The 22,584-nt window shown below is 44.0% G+C and overlaps 1 protein-coding gene across 1 annotated transcript in view; it reads right to left on the reverse strand.

Annotated features, from left to right (window-relative positions):
• Window positions 1–22,584, reverse strand: part of LOC115318729 (lysosomal acid phosphatase-like) — a 118,658-nt gene that overhangs the window by 69,225 nt on the left and 26,849 nt on the right. The window contains exon 2 of the mRNA XM_040221932.1: window positions 9,732–10,063. Coding sequence (XP_040077866.1) covers window positions 9,732–10,063 — 332 coding nt within the window. The remainder of the gene's footprint in view (window positions 1–9,731; window positions 10,064–22,584) is intronic.

The raw sequence follows: 22,584 nt of genomic DNA on the forward strand, positions 1-22,584 counted from the left end.
TAGTTCACTGGGCCCATTTCGCTTGGCAGACTTGGAAATTGAATTCGTGCATTCACTAAAAATCGATTCAAACCATGTTTTAATGTATGCCACCGTAGTACCTCAATGGCATCGCGAGCATTTCTTTTTCTGAAAACAATTATGTGAAGAATAAGAATATTTATTTAATACAGCTGCGAGTGATCTTTGTTTCGATCGGCCAGTTTCGCCGATTTTTATGCTGATCAACAATGACAACTGCATAACTTTAGCTCACAAGTTAAGCTATTTACGGTTGATGAATGTAAACTGGAGAACATTTTAGACAACCATGAACGTGCTAACACCACTTGAAAACCTCCTGAAGCCACCACGATGAGTCGGATAAATAACTAAAATATGGTAATTAACTATTTAAACAGTAAAAACAAACATATGGCCTTAAATGCAAACTTGATGATCGTCATATAATACCACTATATCGGCAAACGTGAGAAAGAATTGGGGCGCGTGGGGAGCACGTCGGTGTGCTAACTCCTGCAACAATGCTAGCGGCGCGAAAACGCGGATGATAACAGACGGAAAAAGCGTGCGAGTGTTTTCGCAACACTAGCCTTGCGCCTGTCCTAATAAGTTCTTGTACTGTCCATTCTACAAGGTGTCCTTTATCATGTCGTTTAGTACTTAAAACTGTCGTGCAGAAAATGAAAAAAAAAATCTTTATTCAAAGGAACAGACACAGAAGCGAACAACTCTATGTCCGTTCCTTCAACTAAAAGTTTATTTGTTTATTTTCCTTTTCTGCACTACAGTTTCAGGCGTTGAATGACATGATTAGCTACCACCAGACATGTACAAGTTACTCAAAAAAGTAATTAAGTTGAGATAGTGAGTATTGACATCAAACGTAATTTGAGTAGAGTAGAACTTACTCAAGTAGGAAGTAATTGAGAAAATTACTAATTACCGTAAAAATGTAGTGAATTACTTTAGAAGTCACGTTTAAAGTTACTTTTATATGTTTTTTTATGGTAAAGAGAAAGTACAGAGGCTTTGATCCGCTAGCGAAATTGTGTTAGCCAAATATGAATCGGCTTGTTGTTTTTTTGTTTTTTTTTTCACAGAAATGCAATAATAGCTGGTTCCGCTTCCGCGTGCCTAATTGTTTTGTACATTCTTGTTTGTTTGGTCAATGATGTACTGCGAATGTGTCATTTCTACTTTGAGGTTTAGCACTGTCTGAGCTTGATTTTTTAGACAGTGTTTGCTTGTTTACAGTGTTGCGTAAAGTACATATAAAAAGTATTTGAAGTAAAGGACAAAGTAAATGAGGGGTTATGTACTTCAAGTAAAGTATAAGAAGTACACCGAGTGCAATGTACTTGAAGTAACATATATAAATACAATATATTTCAAGGTGAAGGACAAGCACTTCTCATACAATCTTTCATGATGCCCTTTCAAGATGCCCTTTCATTCCCCGAACAATTTTTTTAACAGGTATGCATTGCTTCAGGGGTAATCGGAGGTGCATCAGTGTTTTATGGAAATGGCAGGAAATATAATATATAGCCAAGTCGCCGCAGGGTAGTTGCTTTACTTTCGCTGACGAGCTATTTGACACAATCAACTTAAAGGCACGTACTTCCATCGGTCTTACAGCCGCCATTACTTCACTCAGAGAAATGACCAGATGACGTCTCGAAGGAGTGCGTTTTCACACGAGGATACCGCCATTTTTTATTTTCGAATTCGCGGAATTTACATTGAAGTCGGGAGTTTTACTTTCCTCGAAAAATACAAGTACATGTTCCGAAAATTTACATCAAGCAAAGTAAAATTTTTCTAAACAGTGGTATTCTAAGTACCATGTACATAGAGTACCTCTCCACACTGATTGTTTATTATTGTTTATACAAAAACGTTGGGGGAATTACTACAGGCTTCTAGAACGATCTATGAATCATTGAAGATCTGCATATGCTGAGTTTTGAAACGAAAGGCAACGAAAGAAGCAAATCTTTGCGTTCCCCTTTAGCACGCGATTCTTCGAGCACAGCACAAACCACGGGACCACAAGATGAGTTTCAGAGCAGGTGCTGCATTTTGTTGCCTCCTTTGAGTGAGGATGCAGTGTGTGTACCTTCTAAAGTGGGCGAGAGTTTATACGTTGGGAAGAAGCGTGGATCAGCCCTTTCTTCAAAAGGGTCGAGTCTCCTTTAGCTTCCGGACACAGAAAACATCAGTGTTCGGCGCAAATCCCGCTGTTACTTGGTCTCTCTTGCGTCGTGTCTGTTCGCTCCCCGCTGTTGTCGCAGTGGGGGGGGGGGGCGGCTTGTAAAAATTTTGGAGGCTATCGAACTTTCCAAATAATTTTCTATCCCCCCCCCTTCCTACGCCACATGCTTCCCCCTTTTGCAAATATCAGCTGATCTTCGAACATCCTATCTCTTTTGTGTAGAAATGTTTGCTGATAGGCAAAACAACCACTAAATTTGAAAGTAATTTGTAACTTTAGTAAAAGTTACTCAAAAATAATTAAAGCAAACTGCCAATTACCGAGTTGAAAGTTACTAAACTACTCAGAAGAGTAGTTAAACTACAGTAACTTGAGTAGAGTAGTTGAACTACGTACAAGTCTGGCTACTACTAGCCCGCTTGTGCACTTAGTTTTTTTTTCACTAATTGTCCTTTATTCTTCGTGCTAACTGTAATTTAGTGGCGCGTGTTCCCAAGTAGTAAATTTAGCGCATCACCGTGCTTACCACTCACCCCAAATTTTTCTCAAATTTACTGATTAGTGGTTTTTGATGACGCTTCGCACGTTTTTTATTGTAACGGTATCATTAACTTCAATAATTAAAAATATAGCTAACAACTGTCACTGTTTTAGCCTACTATGTGACGATTATGCACCCATATTTTTGCCCCTCTGACCGTATAGATCACCTATGCGGACAACACTATTGTAGCTTACACGGCTTTTGTTAAAACAAACCTGTAAAAGTTCAAAGCCTGGATAGACACTGAACCTATCTTAACAGGGTGCTTACATTTAATTCAAACAAACAAAAAAAAAATGAATGAGAGCTGCACGGGAATCGTTTTTATCATGTATATGTGTTTCGATAGAAATTAATGAGGAAAAACCATCACGATACGATGGCCAATTAAGTAAAACTTGGTATTTAACTTATTTGATATTTAGTTTTATGATGCAACATTGACGGCACTTACGAACAGTGTGTAAACCATGTCAAAAATTTTCGAAATGCTAATGAGCTCTAAAGTAGTAATGGGTAAGTTTTTGATTTTTTTTCACCCGATTTTGGAATTGGAGGAAGAAAAAAACACCGAAATTTCTGGCCACAATAATGCACACAAACGCGACGTAGTGGTTTTGCGCAGCTAGTCATCATCTCGGCAACGTGTCCATGCAACAACGCCTAAAATAATCAAATCACGTGCACTCACATTTTCAAGTCACAACAGGGAGGTCAAGGGTAGACACTGACACGGGTGCCACGTCAGCGTTCGGCTGATCCTCGTGTCAAGTCGATAAGTCGAAGGGTGCTCGGCGTTTGCCCAAGTGCAGAGTTCGCGGCACCCGTGTCTGATGAGGTTACATGGAGGTAGAGGAGGCTGTCCACGTACTGGTTATTCTAGCTGACTGTGGTCCTTGTCCTACGCCGACAAGTCACTCCCGTGATAATAACGCAACTCTCGAAACGACTACGTCACTCTGCCATCCCGCATCTGTATACAGGGGGTTCCGGGCGATCTTTTTCGTGTTTAGCTTAGAAGCCATTTGACAGAAAAGTGAGAACTAATCAATGAACCTTTAGAATGCCGAAAATCCTTTAAAATAATCTAGCCATGCCTTCGTAACTGCTGGCATAACTGCAATTGCTACATCGCACGTAAAACAGCATTAAACAATGGCCTGGACGGGAGAGATATTGGATGCAGAAGTCCTGACAGCTTCGTCGGCGGTTTCTTGCGTTGCTGACACTCGTGGCCAACAAAGTGTCGGTTCGCTTATGAAGAACTAAAGTTCCTTGGCCACGATGTGAACAACAAAGGTATCTTCCTTGACCCCGAGAAATTCCGCGCCGTAGCTGCGTTTACTCCGCCGCCTGAGAAGAAATCCGTGAGAACATTTCTCGGACTCTGTGCCTACTACTGGCGCTTTGTTCGGGACTTCGCCAAGCTGTCCGCCCCGCTGACACACCTTACGAAGGACTCCGTAAAGTCTGAATGGACAGAACAACACCAGCGGTCATTCGATGAGCTCAAACGAAGACTCAAGACGCCCCCGATCCTTGGACATTTCGATCAATTCGCTGAAACAGAGATCCACACGGACGCCAGTAACACCGGACTTGGCGTTCAACGTCAAGTCAAAGAGATGCTCTCCGACGACATTATTGAACATCCGAAAAGCCCTTAAGCTTCGCCTGTCGTTCTTGTGAAAAAAAAAATGGCATTCCCAGGTTTCGCGTTGATTATCGCAGGCTAAGCAGAATCACAAAGAAGGACGTGCATGCTCGGCCCCGAATCGACGACACGCTAGACCGACTTTGCCACCCTAAGTCCAAATGAGAGACGGGGCAGAGCGGGTCATTGCATACACGAGTCGGACGCTGTCTGAGGCGGAGAACTACTCAACGACTGAAAAGTAGTTGACTAGTTATTCTCATGAATGACAAGTGATGGAGCGGCGAATGACTGAGCAAACTGAACGTTAAATGGGGCAAACTTGTGGCCAAAATAAAAGGAAAAGGAAAGATATCCACAGAGCGTCGCGGGCGTCGAAGCCGGATCGAAAGCTGAGGCGACACTGACTTTTGCTCGCCACGCGAAGCCACTTATGTGCACGCGTAGGCTTCTGAAATAATCGGCGTAGAAGGTTCGACCCGTAGAACATTCAGACCTAGAACAAACAACAATGTTCTCGAAATCACCAGAACATTAAACTGAAAGAATAAATAAAGCACGAGTAACTCCAAGGAATCAAACCCTGGCACTTCACGTGGAAGGCAAGCACGATAACCGTAAGTCCACGGCCTCGCTGCCTCCTTGGCCAGCTGCGCTCGGCAATGCAGTGTATTAGTACTTGTGGCCGCTCTTCCGTATAAGAGACTGAATGGCGGCATTCCTGTTGTCTCTTGCGTTGCCGTGTGTACGCGAGCGTTACATAAGGTAAAATGTCGTTTCACGTTGTATGTTCGACATCCACGTCTATTGACACATGACTGCAAGTGTCCTGTTAAGGCGCGCAGTCAAGCCATTTGTTTGGGGGTGGTAGGCAGTTGTCCTGCGGTTGGCGTTTTGACTGAAGTACAGAATGGCTTGCATGAGCTCGGCCGTGAAGGCTGTTCCTCGATCTGTGGTGACGACCTCGGGAGCAGCATGTCGAAGGAGGATCGCATGTAAAGAATTGTGACACCTCCATAGAGGTGCCTTTGGGAAGGGCCTGCGTTTCGGCGAAACGGGTGAGGCAGTCGGCAGCCAAGGTAATCTGTTTGTTACCGGAAGCAAACGTAGGGAAAAGACGGAGCAAATCCATTCCTACTTGTTGGAAGGGCCGCATGGGCGGCTCTATAGGCTTCAACGGTCCTGAAGGTCAAACTGGCGGCGCTTTTCGGCATTGGCATTCTCGGCAAGTATGTACGTAGGAAGTGACGTTCGTAGTGAGATGTGGCCAGTAGTAGCGTTCATGGATTCTTCCGAAGCTACGCGTAAATTCCAGATGTCCCGACGTTGGCTGGTCGTGCGCCGCTTGGAGGATTTTGTCGCCGAAGGCTGAGGGAATCACGAGTAGGTGCTGTGCCTTGTTATGGGGCGAAATTCTTCTTTACAAGCATGTCATTTCGCAGACAAAATGCGGATACCCCGAGCTTGAAGAATCTTGAAACTGCTGTGGTTTTGCCTTCGAGGTAGTCGATAAGGTTGCTTAGATTTGGATCAGCTCGTTTTTGCTGAGCGAAGGTACTAGCACTGATCGCACTTAGAAACGTGTTTTCTTCGTCCGTGTTTTCTGACGGCGGGTCGACGGGTGCACGCGAAAGGAAGTCGGCGTCAGAGTGCTAGTACCTTCGTCAAACTCCTGCAGCCTCACGCTCCAGCGTGCGCGGCGTCCGGAGGGTTCCTTTAAACTGGCGATCCAGCAAACAAACCGGTAGTCATTGATTACCTTGAAAGGCTTGCCATATAGGTAGGGGCGATATTTGAAAATCAACCATACAACGGCGAGGCATTCCCTTTCGGTCGTGGAGTAGTTTTCTTCGGCCTTGGGCCAAGAATGGCTGGCGTAGGCGATAACTTGCTCAAGTCCATTCTGGTGCTGAACACGAACGGCTCCGAGGCCTAAGAGCTCGCGTCGGTATGAACTGCTGTTTAGCGCTCTCGCCGTAGTGGGCCAGTAACGAGTGCGACTGTAGGCACTGCTCTAGCTCCCGGTATGCATCTGCCTGCTTTGGCTCCCAGGTTAACGCGACGTCATCGTGCATAAAGCGTATGATGGGTTCCGAAAGTTGGAAAAAGTCCTTCACATAGCGTCTGTAATAAGCGTAAATGCCTAGAAACCTACGAACGGCTTTCTTGGCGGCTGGCTGCGGGAAGCGTGCAATAGCTGCAGTTTTCTGGGGATCGGGATGAACTCCGCTCCCACTAATTAGGTGTCCGTGAAATTTGAGTTTTTCGTAAACGAGCGGCACTTCTGCGTCTTAAGCGTTAGTCCTGAAGAGTCAATTGCGTCGAGTACTGTTCACAGTCTCCGTAAGTGCGCATCGAAGTGCCTGGAGAAGACGGCAACATCGTCGAGATATTCGAGGCAGGTCTGCCATTTCAGCTGTTCCAACACAGTCTCCATAACTCTTTGAAACGTTACTGGCACTGTCCGTCAGGGGTTATGAAAGCTGTCTTCTCTTGGTCCCTCACGTCGACCTCGAACTGCCAATATCCCGTCTTGAGGTTCATCAAAGAGAAGTACTTGGGGTGGCAAAGTCGGTCTAGCGTGTCGTCGATTCGGGGCCGAGCATGCACGTCCTTCTTTGTGATTCTGTTTGGCCGGCGATAATCAACGCGAAACCTGGGAATGCCATTTTTTTTTCACAAGAACGACAGGCGAAGCTTAAGGGCTTTTCGGATGTTCAATAATGTCGTCGGAGAGCATCTCTTTGACCTGACGTTGAATTGCATCGCGCTCCTTGAATGAAACTCGATAAGGAGATTGTCGGAGGGAGCGTTCATCCTCATGTGTTGTGATTTAATGTTTCGCAATCGGGATTTGCCGATTGTTGAAGACGACGAGTAGGCGTCCTGGTATCGTTGAAGCAGGTGCTGCAGTCGGTCTTGTTTTTTTTCGGGGACAGCAAAGGGTTCACGTCGAATGCGGGAGCAGCCTCTTCCGTCACGGAAATTGTCGAGGGTGTATCGAACAGGGTCAGAGCGTTACTGACCTCGGCGGTGTATTCTAGGAAAGCAAGTGAGGTATACCTCGGTATACCAACACGAACACCTCAGCCCCGTCTGAGGTGTTGGCATACCGAAGTAAAGTTTGTTAGCAAGATATTCGCTTGACCTTATTCAAGGCGAACGACTCCCCTCAAAAGCCAGATTTTTCGATGAAGCAGCAGAAATTTGTTGCTTTCAACGACTCCCTCGTAATCTGTGGCTACGGCAGCTGTGACAAAGACAAGAATACTTGAGCAGGGTAGTACCGTAACATGCTCGCCAAGTAGCGTAAGCGAGGTCGGCTAGACGTATGGAATTACGGCGTGTTTTGTAGAAAATGTGACCGATTTTGATTTTAGACCGATGACAGCGCTGTGCTCCAGAAGAAAATCCATACCCAGGATAAAGGCCCGCAAGCACTGGTGCAAGACGAGGAAAGTCGTAGACTAATTGAAATTGCGGATTGTAACCCTACTGTACATCGTCCGGTGGAGGTCAAAGATGACCTCCCGCTGTACGAATCAGAGTGCCGTCCCAGTGGGTCGTCATTTTTTAGTGCTATTGCAAACTGTCCGCTGATGACGGCGCGAAAAAAACATGTTTTAGTTTTTATTCAGCACTCCACCTGTTAAAGGCAGCCACCCGCTCGAACTGTTCCCGCCAGTCGTCGGCATCTTCTTGCGGAAGCCCGTGAAAAGAAGGGTAGTCCCGCGGTCGTTGGAACATGACGGGTAGTGGTAGTGAACGTTCTTCCCGGTTTTTGGCCTTGCTGTTTTTCTTGTTTTCTTAACAGAAAGATATCCGCACCCCGGGGACATACCTTGGAGGCGGCGGCTTCTGCAGTGTACGGGAGTGACGCGCCAATGGAGCTCGGTAGGCGAGGACTGTTATCTCTGCTGCTTAGAGGAGTCCGGGGCATGCGTTATCTGCACCTCCCTCAGGTGTCACGTAGGTGAAAGAGACGTCGGCGGTGATAGAACCCAAGAAGGGTTTAATAAGCGGACCCCAAAGCAGGATCGAAAGCAGGTGGCCGGCCGGTCCGGTTGATGTGCTCGCAGTTCTTCGAAAGTGCGCGGGGCACGAGGGAACGCCAGGCGCGAGCCCCATGCAGAACCGAAATGACCGAGGCGCGCTAGTCATGCGCGAAAAATCACTGCATTTATCAACTCCGGCAATATGTTAGAAATGTGTTTTCATTTATTAAATCTGAGATATAGAAAGGTTTTGTTCATAATTAGAGTGTATAACTTTGTTTTATAAAAATGAACTTTTTGGTAGAAGCTGTAGATCAAAATGACAATCTAGGGAAAGTTTCGCGGAGTGCCTTGAAGAACGTATGCTAAAAATGCGGGTAACGTAACCTCAATTTATAATTGCTTCCTATCATTCGGGGGGAATTGGCATTGCCAATTTAGCCTTTTTCCGGCTATATTTGGGGGTTTTCAGCGTTGCCTTGTTTGAGCAAATGCCGATTCATGGGTGGCGCTATTTCTAGTGGCTCGCATGTAATGTTACCTTTTTTTTCTTGTAGTTATAAATTGCTCTATAACGTCCATTCATCGATCTTAAAAAGTTTAGATTATGCGGTAAATTAGAGTCAAACGGTCGTCATCCTGGCATATTCTTATCAAAATAGCTGTCAGTGGGAGTCACGCTCTCGACGCTATAGTTATTACACTGTGGCAGAAATGAGAACCTACTTTAAACCGATTTGTACTTCAATTTATTAACGCTTTCGCCAAATCTGACAGATTACATAGGCCCAGTCAAGAATGCACTAAAATTAAAAAATGAGGGCTATAGAACAGAAATGGGAACCTGCTTTAAACTGATTTGTACTTCAATTTTTGAACGCTTTCGCCAAATCTGCCAGAACAGATAGGCCCAGTAAAGAATGCACTAAAATTAATAAAAGGAGGGCTATAGAACGCCCAAAGGTGTGCAACAGGCTTTTTAAATGCAAGATTATGCAGTGGACATAGTTATGTGCTAAAGAATTATTCATTGTTAAAGAGTGTATTTTTTAAAGTGTTATTTGGTTTAATACATTTAATCTACTTTAAGTTTGACAGTATATTGTATGAAAAAGCTATTCTTGCGCGGTCTGTATCATGTCGAGGTTTTCAGGAATTCCTTTTGCCGTCTTTTAAATTTAGAGGTGGCAACAACTTCTCCAAAAAATTTTTAATATTAAGTATATGGAATACATATATCTATAGTAAATAACGGCTCAGAGATTGTCCTTTAGAGTATAAAAAAAACGCCGTGTGAAATACTATTATAAACCGGCTTACCGTGGCTTGGGGCTACTTCGAACGTATGTTGCCTTGGGGTCACCATTCAGGAGCTCACTGTATCGCTTCTTTAGATATTTCCCAAGTGCTAGCATAGTTTTTATACCCCGTTGTGTAAGTTCCCCAAATCCAAGCTCCCAGAGACTGCTGTTTCGATTCGTGTCAGTAGGATATGTCATAAGGGGCGCTCGATCGCCATGTCGGAAAAGACCAAACACAAGGTCGGGTTTGTGAACTTCGGACTTTTCCCGTGAAGCTTCATCGCCAAAGCCATCTTGTGAAATCAACAAGATGCAAATGACTTGAATCCAAGGATGAAACACGGTTTTGCCCTGTTTAGGAGAAAACAAAAACTTTTGTTTAACAAGAACGTTCGGGGCAAGACAACGCACAATATAAAAAAAAAGATGATTATCATGTTAGCGTTAATTTATGGTAATGTCTTTGGATACGTTTTAGAATCATTACGTGACACTTAGAAATTAAAGGTCATAAAGTAGTTTAATTAATTTGTAGCAAACTGTTAGGCCTCGCTTTATAACGTGATAATCTTTGTCATTGCTTTATATTGCATGCTAATATTTTAAATTATATGTTGATACTTCAAAGTACTATTACGTTGAAGTTACTTAAAGTTACCTAGTCTAAGAACATTCTACAAACAAAAAGTTAAGGAGAAGCTCGAAACGTCCTGTATTTTGAAAAAAAAACATTAAAATTGTAATGTAGACACTTAAAATATTAACTGTGTTAAGTTTTCTTTCGACCATATTAGTAAGAGAAACGTAATAGCCATGTAAAATTTCGAGTTAGACCTGCCCGTTGCGGCGCGCCGAGAGTCGCAAAGCGCGAGAGTGGAGAGAAAAACTAGCAAAAGCGACGTGAACAGCGGGGTCAGATAACCATTGCTTGCCACTAAGCTGGCTTGGGGATGTTGGCGATGACGTCACGACGTTCTGGTCAAATACCAGGCGTCCGAGCGAATATCCGCCTACCCGGCGGCAAATGCTCCACGTATTTTCTTCAAAATAAATGTGGTTCACGTTTACTTCTGTTCAAGGGAAGTTCGATAACTGAATTCGCGGGACGAAAACACCTAGAAGTCCGCTCCTAACTCAGGTTTCTTGAAAAGTGATTCAGCTTTCCTTTAAGTCATCCGTTAGTATTGCAGCAGAAAATGATACGAACCCGATCTAATCTTCTTTTTACACTGGCCGTTTTATCTATTGTTATACAAAACAACATTTAGACCCCAGGTTACGATAAAATTCAAGTGAAGTGAGATAGTGCTCCTCGGTACAATTTCTCCCGGTTTAAACCAAAACATAGCCATATGGAGGAGTATGATTGTAATAAATCAGAGACTCAAGTGATTATCCTCGCACTTTTTATTGCTTAGACCAGTTTGACACGGTACAACATTTTTTTTTCTTTTACACAGTAAACTAACGAAAATAAAAAAGGCTGCAACAAATTCAAGCAAGAGATAGAGAGAGAGAGTGTGAGCTAAAGCCACAGTATCATCAACACCACAAATGCTGCTAGCACAGCGCAGATACTGCTGATAAGAAGAGCTACTAGTCGAAACACCCAGCAGTCACGTGACAGCCGAGAAAAGCTGTCCAGCGAATCAAGCGATCCTTCGAATCATGATATGAGTTACGGATCGAAATATCCAATGATTCAATAATGGTTCAAAAGTCAACTGCTCAACTGTCTCGAGTTTTTGCCGAGCCTGACATACATTTTCTACGAGTAAATGGCAATTAGTCAGAGAATTAATTTTCCCTCGGATCAATTTATTTTCCACTACTTTTTTTCGTTGACAAACAAGGTTGTGGTAAGACGCTCTTTAAAGTTCAAAATTACGATGCTCGTGTGAAAACACCTGAAGACACACATTTGTGCTGAAAGTTGTGCGCGTGCGCATGCAATGTGCGTACGTGTGGGCGTGTGTGTGTGTGTGTGTGTGTGTTTGTATTTGACTCTAGTCTTGAGATACTGTGGGGGAGTTTTTAATAGGAAATCAGGCCGACACAGATCGAACTTTTTTAAAACATGTAAGTGCCACTAATACGTTAACCAACCAATTAAAGATTTGTTTTACTTCAAAGTATATATAGTCCCCTTTGTTATTACTATAGTTGCGAAAACCGGGACAACAATATTAAATACACCGGTAACAAATCTGGAGAGAAAATGCTAATAAATCCGGACACTTTAAGGGACAATCTGTGCTTCTAGTAATAAGCTCAAAATGCTTTCGTAGGTTAAAATATTACTATGCCTTTTATCAGTAAAACACACGTTTTATTTTATTGTAATAAAATGAACACCGACATCTAAGAAGTCGATTTGTTTACACTGTGCCTTTTCGCTGTTAAGACATACTTTAAGTAAAAAAACACGATTGCTCCACTTGCCATTTTAACACCACTTTGTTATTAATGTGTGATCGTCCTACAAAGATTGCTAGTCATTGTATAAATGATAGGTATGAAGATTGTACGGTCGTCAACGAACGACCGCAGTGAGGAGAAATGTTGACGGGTAATTTACACAAATAATTAATAAAAGGGGATCATTGACCCTTCCCTGCAGACGCCAGAAGTTACCCTGCAGGTCTGATATTTCAGATTATGATAGAAATGTGGTGGGTTTAATGGAGAATTCAGAGATCCAGCTGACAACAAGGTGATTATGCATATGGTATTTTGCTACGGTTTTTTAAAACTAATTGACGAGGGACCTGGTCGAATAACTTAGAGGTGTCAATGAAAATCTGGTAAGTTTAAGCATTGCAATCGAAACTTCAATAAGTCTCCGAAATACATTATGCTGACTGAGTTTCAAACTGGTATGACTGAGGAAATCCGTTTCAATATTTAATTAGAAGGTTCTCTGAGTCTAAGAAGTTCATTTTTCGTGATTATAGTACACCATATAAAGGTTTAGACGGAGCACAAGTGAGAGAAATAGGGTGGTAATTACTGATTAGCTAGAGCTCACACGTCTTGTGGACATGCGTTACGATATTCCAATCACACGAAATTTTGAGGAACCCGTGTAACTTCGAGAATGCGTCGCAGGGGAAACTAGAGGAGTTGTGCTTAAAGTTTGTTAAAACTTTCAAACTAATTTGTTTTTATGATGACCTACAAGATATCTTCAGCTGTTTGATGGCCTGCAGTACAACAACGTCATCAATTATAATAAAATTCATTAGAAGGCGATAGAACTGGCATGGGTCAAGACCGGTTGACATGTTATTGCGTTTTCATGATCCCGTGTACTAAACGCCGCTTCCCAGATAAGGAGCGGGGAGCAGACGACGACGCAGAGGCCGTCGCCGAATGCTTTCGCATCACGTCAGCGGACCGTTATGAGTGGTTGCTCGGCCGCGGCAGCAAAGTACGGCGGCCTGCGACTTTAAAAATTTTCCTAGGTTTATTATTCTTTAAATTATCACAAACTTTTTCTTCACTATATCCGCGGGAGACGCTCAATTTCGTTTGCTAAAAACAGATTCAAATACATTTATAAGTGCAAGCGCAAATGAGAAATCGTGATGGCTTCGCTATAGCCACTATTTCGTTATAACTGACTTCGTTATAAACGGTTGCAACATATGTCTTTCTTGGCGATTGGAAGGGGCTGGAACGTTCAGAGTAAAAATGACGAGAACATGGTCATAGAAGTGACGTCTCTCGAGGCGTACACCCGTGACGCGGCGAACATGCTGTCGTGTCAGTCATGGAAGTGCCGTGGGCTCCATTTTTCTCTTCTCTTTCTCATTTTCTTTCTTTCTATTTTTTTTGTTTATTTTTTTAAGCGTAAAGCAATGACGCGTCGAATAATCTTTCGCTTCAGCTACGGAGCTGCCGTAGGCTCCTTAATTAGTTTGTTTCATTATGTCAACTGGTTTCTTTCTTTGCGTTCGCACCAATGAAGCGGAGAACATGCGATCGCGTCGGCCATGGAGGCGCCGTTGGCTCCTTTCCTTCACTGCTTTCATCCGTGTGTGCGTCTTGCCTAAAAAAAAACTTCGTATTGTGTGTTTGAAATGGCACAGTAGCGCGCCCAGGTTTCCTTCGTGGGCTTACTTCGCACGCAATTCCGCATATGCGCCTCAAATATGGTTACGCGGAAGACTGCAAAATTGTCTCTACATGACCCCGAGTCACGGACATCCGCTTCTCGCGCACCCGGCATCGTCGTGCGGCACGAGCCCGTTGACTTAGCTCCAGTTTCCACAAACAACACATCTGGGATGAGTGAACAAACACACAGCGCCTGGGTATTTTCCAAGGTAAAATCCACCACTAGTTGAGCTGCAACATTAAGGCACGGATATTTCCGGCCGGTCTTAGAACAAACCTCGGTACTGATTGATTCGTATATATGAGCGGAAACAGATGGAGAGGAGGAGATGAGAGCATGCGGGAACGTCAGAACACTCAGTTTTTTTTTTTTGAACAATTAGTGAGGAAATTGAAAGTTGGCTGCTTTTTTCTCCACTCACTGTTCGGAAGCGAATAGGAAGCACCGGACGCCTGCGTTTTGGGTGTGGCGTTCGAACGTGTTCAAACATTTAGTAGAGACGAAGGCAGCTAGCTTTACATCTACCCATTGTTTATTACAACCAGAGCTCGGCGTTCTGATGTCCCGTCACTCTCTCATTCCTTCCTCTCGTTCAGTCTCTATCAGTATTACAAGCATGCGACAAAACACTGGCGCCACAATGAGGCTCATTACAGAAGCATTTCGCATTGGACATGACCTGACTGGCGAAGAGTTCTTGTGTGGAAACCAAGCTTGGTTTATAAGTAGTGTCAGCATATCTGAACACAGTGCCATACAATACGTTCGACGCCATATTCGGTGCTCGATTTACTTCACAGAAGGCCTACCATTTCAGATAGCGATGCTTTCCTTGCGGCAACGAAAATAGCCGCGACTCGAGATGGCCCTCATGTATTTTAAGCGGAACACAAAACCGGGACCGGACAAAATAGCATACGGCATGCTTCGCGACGTCCCTGATAACAAACAACACAAATTTTTCGAATATATTAACCAGGTAAGTACTTCGGAAGAAATGACATAGGCATGTAAAAAAGGTCACCTGGTGCTCCCTCCCAAATATTGCAAACATGCTAAAACACACGCCAACCTCATACCTATTTTCATGACATCATGCGAGGGGCAACTGATACGAAAGTTGGTCCTCAACGGCTGGGATGGCACATGAGAAAAACACCCAACAGCTCGCCCCCACCCCGGTCGGCTTCCGCAAGAACTTCAGAATACAGGCCGTAGTAAAGCGTATTCTAGAGGAGGAGTACGACATTCCCAGAACTGCAAAACTCAGAGCGATAGAGCCAGTAGATATAAAAGAAGCATTTGGCAGTGTCACTGACGAGGCAACCCGTACCAAGCCCCATAAAATACATGGCTTACGCCATGGTCCCCTATATCCAAACCTTTCTCTCACATAGAATAATTCGCTTTATCGATCACAACGGCCAACCGTGCAAACCTCACCCCTTCACCACAGGGCTCCATTTTTTCACCCACACTTTTCAACTTGGTAATGAATATTCTCCACCATAAGCTTGCACAACTTCGACATCACAGTCTTAGAATTTACGCTGACAACATCACGCTATGGAGCACAACAAGCAGCAAGGCGTGCACGAAGAGTGCTCCAGAGAGGGCTGGACATCATGGAAGACAACGCGAGCTATATTGGACTTCAGTGCACCCCAGAGAAATCGGAGTTCACAGTCGTCCTTAACCACTTGCACAAGGCCACCGACGAATAGAGAAGTCTTATCTTCCTTCATGTCAATAGAGTATACCTTTCCTCCGCAAGCCGCACATCCGTATTCTGAGATTAATATTGTAACAAACCGGCCACAGTACGGAGTACTCTGCTATAGCCAAAAACATTATTCAAATTCACAACACTCCAGTCCTTCGTCACAAACAAGGCATGACGGAATATGAGCTGCGGGAACACTTGAAAGCAATTATATATGCCCGCATCATATGTGCATATCCTAATCTAAACTCACCAAAACAGAAATCACAAAAAATTAAACAGCTCTAAGCAATTGTCTACGAACCAAACACGAGGTCCCCAACTACATACCAAACACTGCGCTTGCGGACGTTGCTCTCCACAATACAGTCGATGAGAAAACGGCAGCCCACCACGAGGTCTAACACCAACACCACACCATTCCACACCAAGGCAGTGTCAATATAAAAAGTCTCGGTTATTCCACAGAGCACCCTCCCTCCATCCCTAGAGTCCTCTTGCCTGGGACACCGCACCCCGCATCACAATGCAACCGATCCCCCAATATATGAACCAAACAATCAACAAAGACAAGCGTCTGGGGTGGGTCAACCACCTACGTGAGCTATCGCACAACAGATACTACATTGGCACAAGGCACACAAAACATATCAGGATTGCATTAGTCAGATCATGAGGTTACGTCATGCTCGTAACAGAAACGTTCCCTCTTCTACCACTGTCAAGGCGCAAGGAATAGCGCAAGCCATCCTCCTGCACCAACACTCCACACACACAGTCAGAATACGCACAGACTGCCAAAGCACCCTACACGCCTTCGCCAAAAACCTACCCGACTACCTTCAGGGACCCCTCAACACACATATGCACAACCACGACCACCTCTGCGTCCTCCTGGAGTGGATACCAAGCCATCAGAGTATGGAGAACATTGAACGAGCACATACCCCCCCTCGCCAAGACACTCCCGTCGGAAACCCTCCAACATGGCCCGAGATCTATAGCTCCAAGTAAGAGCGCACCAACCACAGCAAGATGCGAAGGGCAAGACTGCAAGCTATCAGCGTAAACTGCCGCCAGCTTATTTCGTTATCCTACATTATCTCGGAACGTGACGCCGCTTGTTTCCGCCAACCCCAAAGGCACTCCTTACCGTGCGAAATGTTCGAACACGACATACATAAACGCCGAGGATATCCACCCTTCCAAGTCCACCGAGGGTACCCAGATAATGAAGGTACTTGGACATGGCCTTGAGCCACCGAATCCCTTTATCTTTTTCTCCCTATCCTTCTTCCCTTCCACATAACCCATGCCTGGCTGAGCTCGATCAGTCCACCTCCGGGACTTGAAGCCAGGTTGTGGCCAAGCCTGGTCGAACAGATTCACGGCACCCTCCATTTTGAACAGATACAAAAGTCGACGGGATCAAACCAGGAGGCTTCCACATCGTTCCCCGAAAACGCAGCCAACTAAAAACAGACACCACTCGGGTCCTAATTATATGAATAAAGTATTTCCTTTTTCTCTCTCTCTCTCTCTCTCTTTCTCTCTTTCCAGTATAAGATAGTAGACTACCACATTTACATCTGAAACTGGGTTTCTCCCCGCCGGATTGTACAATGACTGTCTGGGTCATATTTTCTATTTTCCTGTAAGAAAAATATGCCAAAGCGATGTTCTTAGTAGAAACATTCAGCTATATGTGAACTCCCTAGCTATATTTTATCTAGAGATATAAAATGGAGAAGCTCAAAACCTGGACATTGCCGAGATTTCACTGCGTTAATTGGCATTGCCGCCAATGCCACACAAAAGCAGGCACGTAGGTTTTTGTTTTCCATTTATATTATGCACAATTTACAACAGGCACCCGAAATATTAAAAATTACAATTATCTTTCTATGCAACAAAAAAAGATTCGTAACACGTACAAAGATTAAAGACATTTACAATCCTCCGTAATGCCGAATTAGAGCGCAGCTCTTGAGGAGGAGGAGGGGAGGGTACAGAGGAGAGGGTATGCCCGCGTGACGTCAGAAGGTTGATGTCACACGGGACGTCACCCTCGTGACCCTCGCGACCGTTGTGACGTCCCTCGTGAGCCTCGTAACCCTCGTGACGTCAATCGTGACTCTCGTGATGTCACTCATGATCTTCGTGACGTCACACATGACGTCACGTGTGACGTCAATATAGTAAACGTCCCATCACGCAACGCGCGGTTACGCCGATGGCGACAGCGACGGCAGCGCCGCTCAACCTGGAAACGGGCTCCTTAGAGCTGTACACTAAAACAAGTTTTAGTGACATTTTTCTAAATTATTTGCCTACCACTATATTATTGCAAGACGTCACAAAATATATCAAAACTTGCGTCTTGAAAGAGACCTTACGAATATATAAAAAAAACTATTTGCTTAGCCATCGTTACAGTTTTGTTATTAACGCAAAAGTGTAAGTCATTACTCTAAAAGTAGCAAAATAGCACGTCAATATTAAAAAAAAACTCTATCTTCAATTAATTTTAAGCTCACCTTACCTCCTTGCAGTTACGTGAACTAACTCGGGATGGCGAAATATTGAGTAGGATACCACCTCCGATTGAGAAAAGCGACAACAAACCTTCACTCAAATTGAGCTAGCTTGTCTTCGTTATAAGGACTTTGCCGCACGACGTCAGCTCCAAAGACGTATTCTCCAGAACCGGCAAAGTCCAAATGGTGCTGTTCTATTACAGAGTCTAGAAAGTCGTCATACTTTAAATTTGTGAGACTAATACAATAAAAAAAGCGGACAACAGAACATAACATCTGACTAATAGCAAGTTTATTCTACAACACAAATAAAACAGAACATGGCGTCGCGAAGATTGGACCAGATGCGGCTTGACAGGCTGAATCACTACAACCCTAGGCACCCTCCCGACAACGATCATCCGGCGCCAAGCAGCCGTAAAGATAATCTGCGACAAAACTACGAGAAACCATCTCCTCGGTGTAAGATTTCTAACCAGCGTTTCCTAACCAGCTCGTTTGCATGCGTTCACTTCTCAGAGAGTAATACTGTCCCAAGCTTTGTTTTATCTTTCTGTTTCTTTGTGTTGCCCTCTGAAGGACCACCCCTCATCTTATTTTCTAAGAAGTGCCGGCAGAAGTCACTGCTGCCAGCAGTTGCGAGCAGTATGAATGGCATACTGCATTGAAACTCAAACGCGCAAACAAGGAAGTCCTGTAACCGAGCAAACAAAACGAAGGGAGTGGTATAGCGGGGGGTGGGGGGTCGTTATCTTGGGGTTTAACATTCTGACGTGGGCAAGAAACAACATAGGCTTACCATTTCAAAATATCGACGTGTAACGTAACGCACATAGGGTGCAGATATAAGTTGGTGATCAGAAGGACGTTTTCTTGCTGCTTTGGTTTGACCCCGCTAGCCAAACATTTTGAGCCTGGAGAGTAGCATTAAGAAACTCTGACATTCACATTTGGAGAGAACATGACAAATACTTCCACCGCTTTGTTTGCTTTGTGACTTACCTTCCTTCTGTGCGCGCTTTTGTTTCAAGGCGATATGCCATTCATACTGTTCGCAACTGCCGGCGGCAGTGACGTCCGCCGGACCTCCTTTGGAGTTCCGGCGGACGTCCCTGCGGATAAGAGGAGGGGCTGGGCCTTTAGAAGGAAACGCAAGGAAACAAAAAGGTAAAACAAAGCTTGGGACAGTATGACTCTCTGAGAAATGAACGCACGCAAACGAGCTGGTTAGGGAACATATCAATCTAACGCCCCGAAATTAGGAAGTTGGACGGATCTGGTACTCTTGACAGAGATGATCTTTGCGCGTGCTTGGCGGCGGATGCTCATAATCCGAAGAGTATCTAGTGTTTTGGGCATTTAGCATGTCAAGCCACGTTTGGTCAAATCTTCGCGACGTCATGGTCGGTTTTCTTGGTCGTTTGTGTGTTTTTTTTTTTTCTTGTTGATGCGTTTGAGTGAACTCAGCTGTTCTTCAAATTGTGGGTTGTGCTGTCCATTTTCTATTTTTCTTAGTACCATGGTTTTAAGGTCACGACGTTCATACAGCATGATGTTATTCTATTCTCTGTAAAAGAGCAGCGCAGTTGTACAGAGTTTTCCGCTTCTATAAAAATATATTTTTAAAGCCGACGTCGTGCGGCAAAGTAAATATAACGAAGAAAAGCTAGCTTAATTTGGTGAAGGTTTGTTGCCAGACTTCACACTTCGAGGTCATATGCTACTCAATATTTACCATTACAAGTTAATTAAAGTTACCGGAAGGAGTTAGGAAGAGTTTAGAAGAAATAAAACATGGATTATTTTTATATTGTGCAATTCTTCTACTTTTAGAGAAATGACGTTTCGACAATAATAACAAATCTACAATGATGGCTAAGCAAGTATTTTATACATATTTGTAAGCTAGATTTTAAGACGTACATTTTTATATATTTTGAGACGCTTTGCATAAAGCCGTTTATTGATAAATAATTTAGGAGAGTGTATCTAAAACGTGTTTGTTTTACGCGTTTCGTAATTTGCTTTGCATAGAAATTTATTATTGTGTTTGTTTTTATAATTTGGTGTGCATGTTGTAAATTGTCTATAAAATAACTGAAAAAATAACTACGTGCCTGTTTTATTGGGACATTGGCGGTGTGCAAATTACCACAGTGAAATCTCGGCAACGTCCACGCTTTGAGCATCTCAATTTTATATATCTGGGAAAACATTTGCAACGGCGTTCACGCATGGCTGAATGTTCCTTCCAAGAACATGACTTTCACATATGTTTCTTACAGAAATATCAAAGATATGACCCGGACAGTCACTCTACGATCTTTCGTGGAAACATCAACAAAGCACGTCATTTCAAGTGGTAGGAAGAGCTTATACAGATATCGCTGTAGAAAAATGGCCTAGCTCTGTGCTATCGCGCCCGCTTCAAACACAGCGGACCCAGGATCGAATTCCTAGATCGGCCGCCGATCTTTTTTAAGCAGTTTGTAAATCGGGACCCCACCAGAGGCAGTAGAGCGAGGAAACGAAAAGCCGCCGGGTGACGGACTCAAGCTCTTCGAGACTTCCACGTGGCATTTGCCGCCGGCTCCATCTAAGTCCCACACCTCCGCTGAAGGCTGGTGTGCATGCTGCCGGTGCACTTCTCAAGACACGGTGGCGCCGTGTTCCCGAACACGCCCCCCCGGGAGGCCACGCAGCCATACCTCAACACAATTCTGCCGTCGCCAGCACACAGAGCGCCCACCAGGTCAAAGAAGCGATATCTGTCTAAGCGAGCTCTCAAGTTTGTTTTAGCATTACCTCCGTAATTGTGTAGAGCTACATCTAGCTCTCTCTGCGGGTGCACCTCAATTCGTTGACTGACTCGCCTGAACCGTCATCGAACTTCCGAAACTCGGTTAGCGGTTTTCGCGACAATCAGAAGTAGTAGTCCTCGTCTTGTATCATAAAATATCACAAATTTACAATCACTATACGAGGCACCACGGGACCCCATGGTACAAAATGTTGCCTTCCTGCAGAGCCGCGGCTCTTATCAGTCAATAGAATTGTTTTAATGATTTTAATATTAAAATATTTAGTATTAATTTTATTATTTATTAAAAATGTTCCAACGCCTAATTTATGTACTTTTCCTAGTGACCTGATTTTTTTTAATTGTGTAATTCAGAGGGTTTTCTTTTGTGTGCAAACGGCCTCCCCTTCATTACAAGAATAGCATCTTCGATGGTATTTAATTAACAACTTTGAGCCTTACAGTCATAACACCTAGCCACTTATGTTAGAATTCGCACCTGGAGTGAAGAGGTTAATTGTGATTACAAGATATGGGGGGAAAACGTTAATCCGGAAAGCGACTTTCACATATGACCCCATCAAACGTATGAACCCTTTCCTGTGTGCTACAAACTATTACGCACCAAATTCATGACTTCATGTGATGCGAGCCTCCTTCAGTACAGTGGTATCGTGCTCCTTCAAAAACGAAGTGGTGAGATTAAGGATAAAGTGTGGTTTATATAGAGGACCTTCTTGACAATCATTCTATAAGATGGCTCTGTAAGACAGCATTGTGAGAAAGAGCTGTCAGAGACCGTGGCCTTTTAAAACGTGCTATAACGCATTTCACTTTTTGAAACTTGTACCACGACGGCAGGTGTTTGAGTGACCTTCAGTAGGGAGTGAACTTTAAAAACAACATTTCAGATTTTTTTTTTCAACGCTCGTGAAAGTCAACTTGAACATCTTATACGGATTTTCGTTGTCTTCATGGCTCGAACAATGAGCTGCGTATTCGAAATATGTTGCGTTGGCGATATCCTCTCTTCGGGAAAAACATACGAATAATACAAATATTATAAGCTTTCCTGTTAAGATAATAATATTTTTGTTTATCAGATGCTGCCCTGAATTGCGGACTATTGCTTTGATACAATTGCATATCTGTACACTATTATATATTGCCGCGAGTGTAGTGACCAAGCAGGCAGCGCGCTCGAGGCCTAACGGTTATCGCGCTTACCTTCCACGCAAAAAGCCAAGGTTCAATTCCTGGCCGCGGATACAGATTTCTTGTTTGGCTCCGTATTGTGATGTTCTGGTAAATTCGAGAACTGTGTTGCTGATTGGGTGTTAGAGCGTTCTATGCGCGAACCTTATACGGTCGATTGTTCCAAAAGCCCACGCGTGTACAAAAGGGGCTTCACGTGGCAAGCCACAGTCAGTCTCGCCCCAGCGTTTGATCCTGCTTTTGCGCAAATTTCAACGCCTGCGACGCTTTTCTATTTATTGTTTCCTTTTTGTTGTGGGCAAACGCTCCCCCCATTAAACGTTTCAGTTTCCTCTGTTTTTTTTTTCTTTCTTTTTGCCACCTCGCAATTCGTGACATTATGGTGGAGGTGCAAGGTACCGCATGTCCGTGCAGCATACCCCTCAAAGGGCCCGCGGTGAGAGTTCGATTTCAAGCCCGATGAGAAGACCACTCTAC

Source organism: Ixodes scapularis, unplaced genomic scaffold (genome assembly GCF_016920785.2).
Source record: "Ixodes scapularis isolate PalLabHiFi unplaced genomic scaffold, ASM1692078v2 PGA_scaffold2__306_contigs__length_199485367, whole genome shotgun sequence".
Lineage (NCBI taxonomy): Eukaryota > Metazoa > Arthropoda > Arachnida > Ixodida > Ixodidae > Ixodes > Ixodes scapularis.